Below are 15,057 nucleotides of genomic sequence, written 5' to 3' on the forward strand. Positions count from 1 at the left end.
CAATCTTTCCAAATTTATTTACGAGGTAGAATTAATTAAAAAAAGGCCTATTTATGATTATCCCATGTAAGGATTGTGAGTGATAGGCAAAATTCCAAAAAAGTGCAGTTCTCCTTAACTGCTTTGCATCTGGTGACCTCTAGTGGCAGTAAGACTGCTGTACATCTAAGTTTTTTTTTTTTTGTCAGCCTGTGCAGCAAAAAATGTTTCGGCAACACATCTCTACAGGAGCCAAAGCAGTAAATTCCCATTGACATAGATTTACTATCCACATGTTTATTGTTGAACGCCGCATCTTACTGACATCTGTTTTTAGTATATTATACTAAAATAATACGCCATGCTTTATGAGAGGTTTGGTGGGTGTATAACTTAACTTACATGTTTGCTTGTTATTTGTTGTCTTTTGATTTAGCTGATGACTTAACAAATTTTAGTGGGTGCCCTGCCCTGGTGGCTAACAATAAAATTAATTATGCTTCATTTCAACTCTGCAGCAGTACCTAATGAAGTGATGTTATATATTCATAGATATCAAATATTAATAAACGTTGTGCTTGGAAAACCATTTAAATACTATTATTGAATATGCATGTGTTATTTTCGTCAAGCTATGAGCCAGAGCTCCATCCTGCAGCCACCTACAGGATCAAACACATCAAGGCCACCATCCAGGTGTTCTCCACAGGCAGCGTCACAGTAACAGGTAACACACACACGCACACAATAACCAGAGGCTAAGGCCACATCAGGCTGTTCAAAGATTCAGAACACCATTGCGCCAATATAGAATAGAATAGAACGCAATATTGTCATCAAACATGAGAGAATGATGAAAATACATTCATACCAGTCATATCAGGTGGTTGTATAAGCCTGATCCCAAGAAGAATTTCAAAGCAAGATTTACTCCAGTCCAACCGCTCTTGGCCCGCTTTCTTTCTTCAGGACCAAATGTGCAGAATGTGGCCACCGCTGTGGAGCAGGTGTACCCGCTCCTCTTTGAGTGCCAGAAGCCGCTCTGCAAATGAGGGAAGGTAGACCGTGGAGGACGCTCCAAAAATTCAGCGACACGGTGGACTATTTTTTATCAGACCTGAACTGTCAAACACAGGCTGGTCTCTCGAAACATTCTTCTGGACTTACTGGACATATACCACTCCAGGAAATTGATTTGCTTGGATGTGTTCTTGCTCCGCCCATTCTACCAATCCCAGGATGCTTGCTTGCAGCCCATCCTTTTTTTGTCTTCCTGACTTCATGTGATGTGGACTGGACAATGCACTACTAGGAAAAGAGGCAGAGTCTAACCAGGCAAGGCAACCGTGTCCCTCAGTCAAGTCTGCCACCAAAGCTCATTTTCTTCATCCCTGGATACACTATAACTAATTATTCATGTTAGCCTTTCAGCTATTTACTCAGCACTTCTCTACTGCAGATGAGAACACTAACCTGTTCGACAAGTTCATTTCTTGTACATTACTACACTGTAAATTGTAAATATTTCAACTGTTTTTTAATTCTAGGATTGGGCGGTATGTATAGAACAAGAATTGTTGCAAGTCATTAAGGTTTACCTTGTACAAGCTTGTTTGAGATGTTTTGGTTCAAGTGGTGCTGATAACAAAAAACATGAAGACACATAATTACTGCTAAAGCAAGTACCTGAACTTTACCCATACCACATTGTAATGCTTTAACATACAAACTTTGTTCAAGTGTTACATTTTAAATGGAAACCGAGCTCTGATGGTGAGTGACACTTGTCTGTGGGATGTTTTTCTGACCACTTCTAGACACTTGCTGACTATTTTGTATTTTGTATAAAAATAAAGACTAATAATAAGTCAGGCAGAGCCTATGTATGTGTTCATGTCAGTGATGCAAAAACATTTATGAACTCCCAATTTTTTAAGTATTTTAATTGTCAAAATACCTACACAAGTATTTTAGCAGAAAAACAGCAGCAATCACAAAATCTCATTTATCAATGTTTTTGTATGCTTAGGCATTAGGTACACCTGCAATGTTTTTTAAAACAAGATTTTTCATACAAAAAAGGTTTTGTATGCTGTTTTGCTTATCATACGGCCAAACATTACGCCTGACAAACAAGTCTGTTTGCCTGCTTATCATTGTGTGGAACAAAAAATACCAAGTGTTGATGACTCAGCATTTTTTATAACTGAGAACATACTTGCCAACCCTCCCGAATTTTCCGTGAGACTCCCGAATTTTAGTGCCTCTCCCGAAAATCTCCCGGGACAACCATTCTCCCGAATTTCTCCCGATTTCCAGCCGGACTTAAGGCACGCCCCATCCAGGTCCGTGAGGACAGCCTGTCGTCACGTCCGCTTGGCCAACCAAAAAGTAACCACTTTACGTTGTATTGCACACCCTGACAGCAAGTGTGGGAGTCGGTTGTGAAGTATGAAGAAAATAGAGGTAACTTCATCACCTCGCCTGGTTATTGACTCCAACCCAGAATATTACACTGCCCATACCTACGCTCCTTCAAAGGCTGTGCTACTGGCTGCAAAGCATTGCACTTTCAAATACAACAATGAGTAGAGAGGAGTGTTATGTGTGTGTTTATGTGTAAATAAATGAACACTAAAATTCAAGTATTTATTTTATTTATATGTACATATATATATAATAAAATACATATATATATATATACATATAGCTAGAATTCACTGAAAGTCAAGTGTTTTATATATATATATATATATATATATATATATATATATATATATATATATATATATATATATATATATATATATATATATATATATATATATATATATATATATATATATATATATATATATATATATATATATATACACTACCGTTCAAAAGTTTGGGGTCACCCAAACAATTTTGTGGAATAGCCTTAATTGCTAAGAACAAGAATAGACTGTCGAGTTTCAGATGAAAGTTCTCTTTTTCTGGCCATTTTGAGCGTTTAATTGACCCCACAAATGTGATGCTCCAGAAACTCAATCTGCTCAAAGGAAGGTCAGTTTTGTAGCTTCTGTAACGAGCTAAACTGTTTTCAGATGTGTGAACATGATTGCACAAGGGTTTTCTAATCATCAATTAGCCTTCTGAGCCAATAAGCAAACACATTGTACCATTAGAACACTGGAGTGATAGTTGCTGGAAATGGGCCTCTATACACCTATGTAGATATTGCACCAAAAACCAGACATTTGCAGCTAGAATAGTCATTTACCACATTAGCAATGTATAGAGTGTATTTCTTTAAAGTTAAGACTAGTTTAAAGTTATCTTCATTGAAAAGTACAGTGCTTTTCCTTCAAAAATAAGGACATTTCAATGTGACCCCAAACTTTTGAATGGTAGTGTATATATATATATAAGAAATACTTGAATTTCAGTGAATTCTAGCTATAAATGTACTCCTCCCCCCCCACCCCCCACCCCCCAAATCTCCCGAATTTGGAGGTCTCAAGGTTGGCAAGTATCACTGAGAATGACTGCAAAATAATCGACTATGGGGCCCAAAAAAGTTGAAAATGCCAGACCTTTGAAAAGAAAGTGAGAAATATTGTTGAAATCAAGAAATAACTTGTAACAAAGTACAAAAATGTACCACTGTGATGGCAACTTTTAAACTCATGTGTTCTGTCTGTCTTCGTGCATGCTATTCTTTATTACACATTTTTGCTTCGAGGGACTTTCTTACTGTTACTGTATACAGTGTCTTTGTTCATTTTTGCAATGCAGCATATTATTCAGAGTTATTGTGAAGTGGATGTGTGTCACCAGATGTTTGGAATGTCTCTCTGGATGTTATGGATGTTATACATATGTCCTGAGGCTGTATTTTATTGCAGAGACTGAACTCAAAATGCTTCCTGTAAATGCCAAAGAGAAGAACAATGAGAGCATGATACTAGAAAACAAATCAGCTGCGTCCAACTCACTTTTTAGCCAGTTCTTTTGATATCTCCTCCAGTGTACGTCCTTTAGTCTCGGGCACGCACAGGATGACAAACACCACCAGGACAAAGCTCATGGCGGCGTACAGAAACATAACGTTGGGAACACCGATCTTCTCTGGAAGAACACCATCAAAAATGATTTTCACCCTAAGCACAGCTTCGATCAGCACTGCAGGCTTCCAGGTATGCTTGTACGGTTTTACTATGAGGACACACCTGTAATGGTGAGGAAAGTCATGGAGATAAGCAGGTTGGTGGCCCAGTTGACGGCCGACACCACCGACACGGCTCGGCCTCTGACGCCCATCGGGAAGATCTCGGTGAGGACTACGTACGACACTGGAAGAAACAATACGATGTTAGTCTGCAGTGTTTGATAGCAGCTACATTGATGATATAAGACTACTTGTTTGTAGATAACAACTGCACTTTGTCACTCCTAGCGCAGTACAACTTTATCTGGCTAATGTGCTGCTTACTTGGCCCAAGGCCGATGGAGAAGGCCGCTACAAACACCAACAAGCTGACGAGCGACGCCCACTTAAGCGAGGAAGACTTGTCCTCCATTGGCCCACCTCCCATTCTTGCATCATCTGTCGTCTCTCGGCTGTCCCATTGGAGGGGGGGGATTGAGGGATACACTTCACCGTTCACACTTCTGTTGGGATCCCACGCCATGAGCGAGTGGTTGGTCGTCATGTTGCTCACACACAGGCTGGACAAGTGCGTGTGACTATGCAGCGTCAATCCGCCCAGTGTGGCGAGTGACATCCCCATGGCAACGGCGCCCACGCACAAGAAGCTCTTAGGTCCCACGCGGTCCACCAGCAGCACGGCCGGGATGGTGGCCACCACCTTGACCACGCCAAAGCCAGTGGATGCCAAAGTGGCAGCGGCGTCGCTGTGGAAGCCAACGCTACGCAGCAGTGGCGAGGCGTAGGACAGGATGTTGGGCTGGCCGGTGACCTGCTGGAGGAAGACGAGCATTGCCCCCGTGAGCAGCCGGGATCGCAGGTTGGACTTGGAGCTGAAGAGTTCCATGAAGCTGTGCTCCGACTCCTCCTTAAGTCCTGCCTGGATGTCTTTGAGTTCTTCATCCACCTGCTCCTTCATTCCGCCTCTCATGCGAGCCAGAACCGTCCTGGCCTGCTCCATCTGCCTCCGCCCTACTAGGAACCTCGGACTGGGCGGCAAGAACACCAGAATGCTGATTTGGAGCAGCGCTGGAGGGATCACAAGTCCAAATGTGTACATCCAGCCATTGGTGAACGTGGCGAATGCGTAGCTACAGCCGAAGCCGAGCATGACGCCCACTACCAGCATCAGCTCGTACAGGGTCACCAGCAGGCCCCGCCTCTCCCGCGGCGAGATCTCTGCGATGTACAGGCACGCCCCTGTTCCCGACAGCGCCGTGCCCATGCCCACAATGACACGCCCTAGCACCAGTGCCACCAGCGAGGTGATTGCCATGAGCAGTATCGTACCACCGACCACCAGGACAGCACTCAGGATAAGAGAGGCGCGGCGGCCGTAGCGGTCCAGGATGGGACCTCCTGCCAGGCACATCAGCAGAGCGCCGAGCAGCTGGGAGCTGACCAGCAGCTCTTGTTCCCGACACGACAGCAACAGGACGCCACGCAGCTGCAGCAGAACCCCTGACGTCAGGCCCATCTCGTAGCCGAGCATCAGGCCGGACAGGGAGGCCGCCACCGCCGCCACCACCACCAGCCAGCTGCAACCTGCGAGGGACACACACTGTAAGTACCAGCCTTGTCCTCACCCCCAGGCTGTACCATCTAGCTGTAGAACAGTACATCCTGATCTACTACACTCTTAAAAGTGTTGACTTAGAGGAATTTAAGGCCAGAGGTCCACAATCTTATTAGGTGTTAAGTAATGACGAACCTCTTTGAAAACTATCACATTACTTGCATTTGTATTATTGATATTTCCTTCATTTACTCTGTTAGGCCTCATGGGGACTCAAATTCAAACCAGTTTGACAGGGATCCTTTGCACCATGTAGACAAAATACATTGCAGGATCCTATTTGGGACTTTTACTCAACCTCCCAAACATTTAACCTTTGTGTCACATGTGTACTGGAGATAACATGCTAGTCACAATCCATTTACTGGTTGTTTACTCCTGTTGATTAATCAGGACTGACACTATCAGACAGATGTCTTCATTACTGTGTTGCTAGTTTGCATCACAATATAATGATTAATACATCAAATAACAATCCAAAGTAATTATGTTAAAAATAATCAGTTTTTAACTTTTTTCCTATATTACTTGCAAGGCAGTAAACTGCAACCACAGTAATAAACATTAAATCAATACCTTTCTGACCATGTCAATCCAAACTGAGACTTAGCTGATAGACTAAATAGCTAATAGGTGAGCAATTTCAAAAATTTACTATTAAAGCCAGCTGTCAATGTAAGTGCTGTCATTGTGGAATTTCAGCAATAATTTAAAGAGGACACAAACGCATACAATTTTAAGACTGCAGGAAGATTTGCTGAGTCAGCATTGATGTCTACAGCGTTTTACTAGCATACTTTACTTTTCGAATGCCCCACTTTCTTTTTGTTTGATTCAGTTTTCAATGAAAGATTTTGCCAAAAGTCGCCACAGTTTATTGGGTATATAATAATGTGACATTTTTATATCACGGTTATCTTGACCAAAATTATCATGATTATCATTATTATCACTGTATTGTTGAATGTGCTCAAAAAGTACTTATTTGATGCTCATACACCAAATGTTTTAAAGCAATTAATTATTTTGGGTCTGTTTGTCCCGAGTGTCTTGCCCAGTTCTGGGTTAGTGGTATCATTGTGGTTTGTGCAGCCCTTCAAGGCATTAAAGGCTATATACATTTTTAGTTTTAAATAAACTTATTGTAGCTTGTAGTAGGTTTCATGTGCACAGTTGAATTATATCTTAGTTGCTCAGACAGTAATGTGTTCATACAAGTTTAGATTGGGGTATGTAGTTTGTAACGCATTAAGATGAAAATGTCTCATATTAAAGGCCTACTGAAACCCACTACTACCGACCACGCAGTCTGATAGTTTATATATCAATGATGAAATCTTAACATTGCAACACATGCCAATACGGCCGGGTTAACTTATAAAGTGACATTTAAAATTTCCCGGGAAATATCCGGCTGAAACGTCGCGGTATGATGACGTATGCGCGTGACGAAGTCAGTATAATGGAAGTTATGGTACTCCGTAGAATCCTATACAAAAAGCTCTGTTTTCATTTCATAATTCCACAGTATTCTGGACATCTTTTGCAATTTGTTTAATGAACAATGAAGGCTGCAAAGAAGACAGTTGTAGGTGGGATCGGTGTATTAGCAGCGGACTACAGCAACACAACCAGGAGGACTTTGTTGGAGCGCTAGCCGCGCTAGCCGCCGACCTCACCTTGACTTCCTACGTCTCCGGGCCGCCAAACGCATCGGGTGAAGTCCTTCGTCCTTCTGCCAATCGCTGGAACGCAGGTGAGCACGGGTGTTGATGAGCAAATGAGGGCTGGTTGGCGTAGGTGGAGAGCTAATGTTTTTAGCATAGCTCTGTGCGGTCCGGTTGCTAAGTTAGCTTCAATGGCATCGTTAGCACAGCATTGTTAACCTTCGCCAGCCTGGAAAGCATTAACCGTGTATTTACATGTCCACGGTTTAATAGTATTGTTGATTTTCTATCCATCCTTCCAGTCAGGGGTTTATTTTTTTTGTTTCTATATGCAGTTAAAGCACGATGCTATCACGTTAGCTCGTAGCTAAAGCATTTCGCCGATGTATTGTCGTGGAGATAAAAGGCACTGAATGTCCATTTCGCGTTCTCGACTCTCATTTTCAAGAGGATGTAGTATCCGAGGTTGTTTAAAATACAAATCCGTGATCCAAAATAGAAAAAGGAGAGTGTGGAATCCAATGAGCCAGCTTGTACCTAAGTTACGGTCAGAGCGAAAAAAGATACGTCCATCACTGCCTCTCTAGTCGTTCACTGTAACGTTCCTCATCTACGAATCTTTCATCCTCGTTCAAATTAATGGGGTAATCATCACTTTCTCGGTCCGAATCTCTCTCGCTCCATTGTAAACAATGGGGAATTGTGAGTAATCCTAGCTCCTGTGACGTCACGCTACTTCCGGTACAGGCAAGGCTTTTTTTTTATCAGCGAGCAAAAGTTGCTAACTTTATCGTCGATTTTCTCTACTAAATCCTTTCAGCAAAAATGTGGCAATATCGCGAAATGATCAAGTATGACACATAGAATGGATCTGCTATTCCCGTTTAAATAAAAAAAAATCCTTTTAGTAGGCCTTTAAGTTAGCAAGTAGTGACATTATCTGCTAGCGAGCAATCAGCACGCTAACTGCTTCTCCAGGAAATGAGCAGTATCACGTGCTGTAAGTTCATCAAAGTCCGGAAATCAATCATAGTTTTGTAATATTTGAAAAGGTGATACTGTTGGGAATTTTAGTGCAGTTTACCCTTATTACTGTTAATCGTTACATCCCTGTATGTGTCTCAGTTATTGTATAGACAAACAATGCACATAACAAATTAATCTGTTTGCCTACATATTCTGCAGGATTAAGTACTCAAAGAATCTCATGTGTTGGTGATTTAGTCTGTTGTTTTTTTACATACGACTGCAAATGAATACACTATGTTGCCAAAGAAAGTTGCGAGCGCCAGCACTTTGATAAACACGCTGATTGAATTCAAGAAACTTGTAGCAAAATAGAAAAGTATCCCTCTCTCCCCCCACTCATTGCCATTTTAGCTAACAAAGATCTTCATTAAAGGGGAACTGCACTTTTTTTGGAGTTTGCCTATCATTCACAATCATTATGAAAGACATGATGACTGGTGGATTTTTAAAAAATGCATTCTAAATATTAAATAAACGTAAATAAAAGTCTGCTTACTGCGGAGCCTATGGGAGCTGCATTATTTACCCCATAAAATCCAATAAATAACCATACCGAAAGCGCCAACAATACTCCATTTATATTTTGTGACTTGAATATTAACCAAGTATTGGTGATATTGTTATTATAAGCCCTAACGCTGACAAACTATTTATAGCAACGCCATGATCATTCCTGTGTGTACCTATGTTGAAATCAATGAGTGGTCTGCTGCTTCCTTGCTGCCTGTAAGTTTATTGTATATCATAGATCATGCATCTCACCTGGACATTAGACGTCTGAGTAGATAATCCAACAAGTTGGGACACTTTAAAAGCCATTTAGAAAATGGAACTAGTGAGAAAGACACAAAAATCCCCCCCCCCCCACCCCACAACGCTTCTTTAAGGAAAATGAGTCATTCGTTACCTAAATGGGAATATATGAACATCCTAGCAGTTAGCATCCTAATGACAGCAGACATTGTACAGTAAGTGGTGTTTTATTATGTTCGTTGACTCTCATAAAGTCTGCAGATAGCAGAAATAAGCAAACATGATGTGTTGTTGAAATGAATGCGCCGTGTATCCAAAAAAATTTGCAAAATGCATAAATATTAAATATTATAAATGTGCCTGTTACTACATAACATATATACTTACATCATTTATATAACACCTTAATGGAGGTGTTTGGATGTTTTTAGGGGCTCTTTAGGCATAATTTAACGGCTCCCATAGGCTCCATTGTAAGCAGACTTTTGATTGCATTCATTTAATATTTAGAATGCTTTTTTTTTTTAAAATCCATCGGTCATGTCTATCATATTGATTGTGAATGATAGGCAAAATTCCCAAAAAAGTTAAAGGTAAATGATGTTGGATGCTAATCAACTATATGTATTTCACTTTGTTTATTAATTACTTATTAATCTTTAGAAAATGTGTTGAGCTAATAGTTTTGGGTATCTGGAATTGGCTCCACATTATATCTTATGCGAAAATTAAGTTTTCATGTACGTTTGTTCAGACCTTTTGGAACGGACTACTAACGAAAACTGAGGAACCACTATGATTAATTACCACTGTACTTAGTGCTATAAAAACTTTCTAATTTTGCCATAATCAAGAGTTTGTGATAGTTCTGAGTGTACCTGGACCTCGGGGTCCCCTCTGTCCCTGGGCGTCATCATGGTAGGGGTCGCCTGGGGAGTCCGAGGACATCATCTTGGTCTCACTGGAGTCCATCTCGGACCACCTGGCAGCAGGCCTATAGGATACAACACTTCAACTTTCTTGTACTGTCATTTTGTAATAAATGCGCCTTTTCAACGTTTAAAAAAAGGCATCAAGGATTTGTTTAAGTCGCTTTTTCGTAACTCTGATTCCATAAAACCCACAAAGGTCAAGTCTATGTATGTTAGTGTAAGGATGTAGTTTTTTGAAACATATTTGTATCTGCTGCATTAATCACAATGTTTTCAACAAACACGTTAGAATTAGAATAGAACTGACATTTTGTGGAAAGTACGCCTCTGAATTCCCTCAAAACTTGCAGGCATTTACCTTCTTCTTTGGCTTTTAAGCAACATTTTGTTCCATTCTTGCATCACTGTAAAAAAGTAGGAGTGTATGCAGACTTTTTAAAATATGTACCTGTACACTACATTTTCCTCTAGGAAAAAGATTTTTAGACTTGTACTTTTTACTTTAAGATCATATTTTAGTACTTAAAAGCAAAACCCTTCCAGTGCACTGAAATAGACAGTAAGGACACATGAAGTGTGTTCTAGTATAACGGGATGTAAACAAGAAGCTACTAGTAGTGTAAAAGACTAATAATTACAACTATGTAGCAACTCTTTGACGGGGCTCTCAGCTGGGAACAACTATATGTAGCAAAGCAAACATTTGTTTTACAAAGTAATACTAAAGTCGGCCGACACACTATATTACACAACAGTGCTGTTCGGACATGTTTTACCTTCCAAGTGTAAACAACAACAAAAGAGCAGAGACGTTCGTCCCTACCTGCTTGCACCTTTTGTTTAAAGTCAACTTTGGCGCTCCATAAGTTGTTTTTTGGGTGGGTGTATAATCAAAAACGAACCACAAGGATTCTTCCTCCTAAGACTCGTTGTACTCCCCCAACTTTTCCTCCTTTTAAGACCCTTTTAACCCCAACTGTTCCTCTTTGGCGTCTCACCACACCGACTACTTGTTTTGGTCACGTTCACCTCCTAAATTCCGCCCACTTCCACCAATAGGAAGCGTCGGTTCGCTTTAGCACCGCCCTCCATCAGCTCCTATTGGTCCAAATTCCCTGACCCGCTTTAGCTGCTTTTCCCAACGTTGCCTCATCTTATCAAATGTATGACATTTATGAATGAACCGCATTTTATTTCAGTTTTTATTTGTACATTTTCAACCTTCTGACATTGTCCAAGATAAATATCCGAGAGTTGGGACGATTATGTCATCAAAGAAAACACCTGAATCAACAAGTCAATGCAAACCAATTGGGCCTGCTGTGCTCCAGTATGTCCCTTCACACCTGCGTGACTGTGATGGAGACCCCCACTCTTGCACACATGCATGGGTCATGTTTTTTAATCTCTGCCAGTGGACCCCCACTGTTAGCATCTTATGTAACTGCATGGCTCCAACCCGCCATGTCAGCAAATATTCATCAAGGTTCATTTGTCGTTTTACCATTTCTTATCATGCTCGACGCGGAGCCCCATTCGTTTGCTTGGGAGGTGGTTGCATAAGGTGGGAGGTGGTTGAACATAAGTGACAGTTTTATTCAATGCATTTTGGCTTTTTATTGCAGGAAGCTCATTAGGTGCCAAAGCAGGAGTCCAAAGGTCATAACTAATAACTAATAAAGTCTGTGTGTGCACGCATACAGAGCACAAATGTTAATGAATACATTAATACAGTGCTTCTCAAACGTTTTTCCACCAGGTACCACCTCAAAAAACACTTGGCTCTCCAAGTATGACCATACGTATGTAGTAGGCCTAAATATTCTTTAAAAACAAGGTAGAGGTTTTATTTAACAAGAATAGAGGGACAAGTGGTAGAAAATCGATGGATTTACAGTTTGAACAGTCACACTGTGTTTGAATATTTTCCACTGGATGGAACCTGTGTATAAGTAGTGGTACACACATCACAGTTTGAGAATGAGTGCATTAATACATGTAATGTATCTATGCATCCAATAGTCGATCCATCTATTGTAGTTTGAGGTTAAAAAATATTGTTTTAATTCATAGCATTTTTAGAGGACTTTTGCATCGTTCAGACTCCGGAGTTTTACTAACAAGTTTTTGTTTCTGCTTTGCATAAGCCCCAAATGCCTCAAAAAGATCAAGTTAATCCGCGGCCTTTAGCTGGGAATACTCCAGAAAAAGTGGTGTTATGAAAAATGAAGATTCATGTAAAAATATATACGTTTAGCTCCATATTTGGTCAAGCCATGGATTATTTTGGGAGGAAATAGAATATATAAATGATAAATGGGTTATACTGGTATAGCGCTTTTCTACTTTCAAGGTACTCAAAGCGCTTTGACAGTATTTCCACATTCACACACACACCGATGGCGGGAGCTGCCATGCAAGGCGCTAACCAGCAGCCATCAGGAGCAAGGGTGAAGTGTCTTGCCCAAGGACACAACGGACGTGACTAGGATGGTAGAAGGTGGGGATTGAACCCCAGTAACCAGCAACACTCCGATTGCTGACACGGCCACTCTACCAACTTCGCCACGCCGTCCCAGCCTTACATTGTACAACATTCTTTTACAGTTTACAAAGTCCACCAATTGGTGATGTACAGTAGAACCAATGTGCAGTTAACAATTTAATTGGTTACCATTTTATCATTTGTATCCACACACTGGAATGACTGTTGTGTAAGGTTGGTGACACAAGAAGAGTTTAAAGGCCATTTAAGTTCACATCTTGTAACTAAATAATGCAATCACATTCTATTATTTCGGTTAAAACATATATACTGTATAGAGGTACAGGATTATTTTTAGCTTTCAAAACACCCGCATACGTATTTTCTTCGGGTGTATTTTATTTTTGATGACATGCAAATTATTCAGTTTGTTTTAAAAAGTATTTAAAACAAAACCATCCGATCATGAATAATCTGTATTAACGAGTGTAACATTGTAATTATTTTGACAAAAAGTGTTACACTTGTAAGATAATGTAGTAGAAAGTTTAAACTTTTATTGCAAACCAGCCAGGCTCACATAAATCTTGAAACAATTTTACAATTTACAGTACATTGAAACATTAATTTCTATATCTACAGTACGTATACTTTTGTAGTTGTCTTTACATCAATATACATTACAACTAGTACACTTGACTCAAACTATACAAACTTAAATAGTATTCAAATAGCAATATTAAAATGGAATGTTCCACTTGAGGGAGAGTCTCTGATCTACAGTGTCCTCTGGTGGCGGCTCCACCCACCTGCAGTCTGAAAAGTTGGGGCGTGAGGCGCAGAGGCTGCGGATGGCAGAACAAAAAGGCACCTTGAGGAGGGCAAACCAAAATGTCCGCTCTGTAACATTGAGTCGACTCCCTTTTCATGAAAACAGAAAGCACCAAAATGAAGTTGGGACCAGGATGAAGATGTGAGTACTTAGTGACTTCACGTGCCGCTGCCTGAAAGGGATCTACTTGTTCGGTATTTGTGCGTGTAACGGAATATAAGTTCCACCTTGGACAGCAGGGTGTAGACGCTGGAATATTTACACACTAAGAAACAATATCCATCTGAGTCCAGGTGTTGTAGTCCTATAGGTAAGAGTCCATGGAGGGGGCGTAGGAGAAGCCTACAAAGGCCTCTGCGGCCTCCTTGATGCTGGCCGTCACCAGGGCACTGTCGGGCGAGCAGCCGATGGAGCTGGGCACCGGCTCGTCTGTGAACTCGGGGTCAAAGTGTCGCAGGTCATTGGGGCCCGTCTGGTTGGAAGGAAGGCAAGTTGATGTATTAGCAAACACAATGATGTCACTTTAGTCAAAATAAAATCACGTTTTTTTTCTTAAAGCACTACTTTGTTTATCAGGAAACGCCTTTTTGTCTTTAGTTAAAAAAAAACAAAAACAAAACTAGTGATTTTATTTGCAGGTACAATGTACCGTATTTTTCGGACTATAAGTCGCAGTTTTTTTTCATAGTTTGGCCGGGGGTGCGACTTATACTCAGGAGCGACTTATGTGTGAAATTTTAACACATTACCGTAAAATATCAAATAATATTATTTAGCTCATTCACATAAGACTAGACGTATAAGATTTCATCGGATTTAGCGCTTAGGAGTGACAGATTGTTTGGTAAATGTATAGCATGTTCTATATGTTATCAGCTGCTACTGACGGTCCCAGACACAAGGCTGAAGCTTAGAGGTGACAGAGCTTTCGCTGCTGCTGCTCCCAAGCTCTGGAACAACCTACCTCTTAGTGTTAGACAAGCCTCCTCTCATCCTGTTTTTAAATCTCTCTTAAAAACATACTTTTATTCCATGGCTTTTAACACTAAATGATATCCATCCTGCAATGGCGCCCCATAATACACCTGCTGTGAACCTGTTTTTATGTTTTATTTATTTATCGTGTTCTGTTTGTGTTGTGTTTGCTCGGTTCTCGTATTATCTTTTAACCTGCCCATTGTACAGCACTTTGGCTACCCCTGTGGTAAATTTTAAATGTGCTGTATAAATAAAGTTGATTTGATTTGATAGTTATTTGAATGACTCTTACCATAATATGTTACGTTAACATACCAGGCACGTTCTCAGTTGGTTATTTATGCGTCATATAACGTACACTTATTCAGCCTGTTGTTCACTATTCTTTATGTATTTTAAATTGCCTTTCAAATGTCTATTCTTGGTGTTGGGTTTTATCAAGCAAATTTACCCCAAAACTGCGACTTATACTCCAGTGCGACTTATATATGTTTTTTTCCTTCTTTATTATGCATTTTTGGCCGGTGCGACTTATACTCCGGAGCGACTTATACTCACATTCTCTGGATGAGCTTCAAGAGGTAGTCACCTGAAATGGTTTTCACTTCACAGGTGTGCTTGAAGCTCATTGAGA

General features: G+C 40.6%; 3 protein-coding genes across 8 annotated transcripts in view; 1 reads left to right on the forward strand and 2 right to left on the reverse strand.

Annotated features, from left to right (window-relative positions):
* tbpl1 (TBP-like 1) overlaps positions 1–1,865 on the forward strand; it is a 76,995-nt gene extending 75,130 nt beyond the window's left edge. For 3 of the 4 annotated variants that reach the window (XM_062043524.1, XM_062043523.1, XM_062043525.1), the window contains exons 6-7: positions 612–706; positions 949–1,864. In XM_062043524.1, coding sequence (XP_061899508.1) covers positions 612–706; positions 949–1,031 — 178 coding nt within the window. In that variant the 3' untranslated portion in view covers positions 1,032–1,864. Of the gene's footprint in view, positions 1–611; positions 707–948 lie in introns of all 4 variants that reach the window. The other variant, XM_062043526.1, reaches the window with a different exon arrangement.
* A 1,603-nt stretch (positions 1,866–3,468) lies between these two features.
* Positions 3,469–11,146, reverse strand: slc2a12 (solute carrier family 2 member 12). The gene is made up of 6 exons (XM_062043527.1): positions 10,952–11,146; positions 10,075–10,190; positions 4,457–5,716; positions 4,194–4,316; positions 3,960–4,092; positions 3,469–3,890 (listed from the first exon to the last, which is right to left on the reverse strand). Exons 2-6 carry the CDS (start codon positions 10,166–10,168, stop codon positions 3,764–3,766), a joined length of 1,737 nt encoding a protein of 578 aa, XP_061899511.1. The 5' UTR covers positions 10,169–10,190; positions 10,952–11,146; the 3' UTR covers positions 3,469–3,763.
* A 2,002-nt stretch (positions 11,147–13,148) lies between these two features.
* The window catches only part of sgk1 (serum/glucocorticoid regulated kinase 1), an 82,202-nt gene continuing 80,293 nt past the window's right edge, over positions 13,149–15,057 (reverse strand). For all 3 annotated transcript variants that reach the window (XM_062044689.1, XM_062044691.1, XM_062044690.1), the window contains one exon: positions 13,149–13,917. In XM_062044689.1, coding sequence (XP_061900673.1) covers positions 13,750–13,917 — 168 coding nt within the window. In that variant the 3' untranslated portion in view covers positions 13,149–13,749. The remainder of the gene's footprint in view (positions 13,918–15,057) is intronic.

This window comes from Entelurus aequoreus, linkage group LG04 (assembly GCF_033978785.1).
Source record: "Entelurus aequoreus isolate RoL-2023_Sb linkage group LG04, RoL_Eaeq_v1.1, whole genome shotgun sequence".
Taxonomy (NCBI): Eukaryota; Metazoa; Chordata; class Actinopteri; order Syngnathiformes; family Syngnathidae; genus Entelurus; species Entelurus aequoreus.

Bases quoted from the DNA above. Each gene is read 5' to 3' on its own strand.
- slc2a12 (XM_062043527.1), bottom strand. From the start codon at position 10,168: ATGGACTCCAGTGAGACCAAGATGATGTCCTCGGACTCCCCAGGCGAC. The intron at 5,717-10,074 runs GTACACTCAGAA...TGTCCCTCGCAG, and splicing joins GAGGGGACCCCGAGGTCCAG to GTTGCAGCTGGCTGGTGGTG. The intron at 4,317-4,456 runs GTAAGCAGCACA...TGTTTCTTCCAG, and splicing joins CTCCATCGGCCTTGGGCCAA to TGTCGTACGTAGTCCTCACC.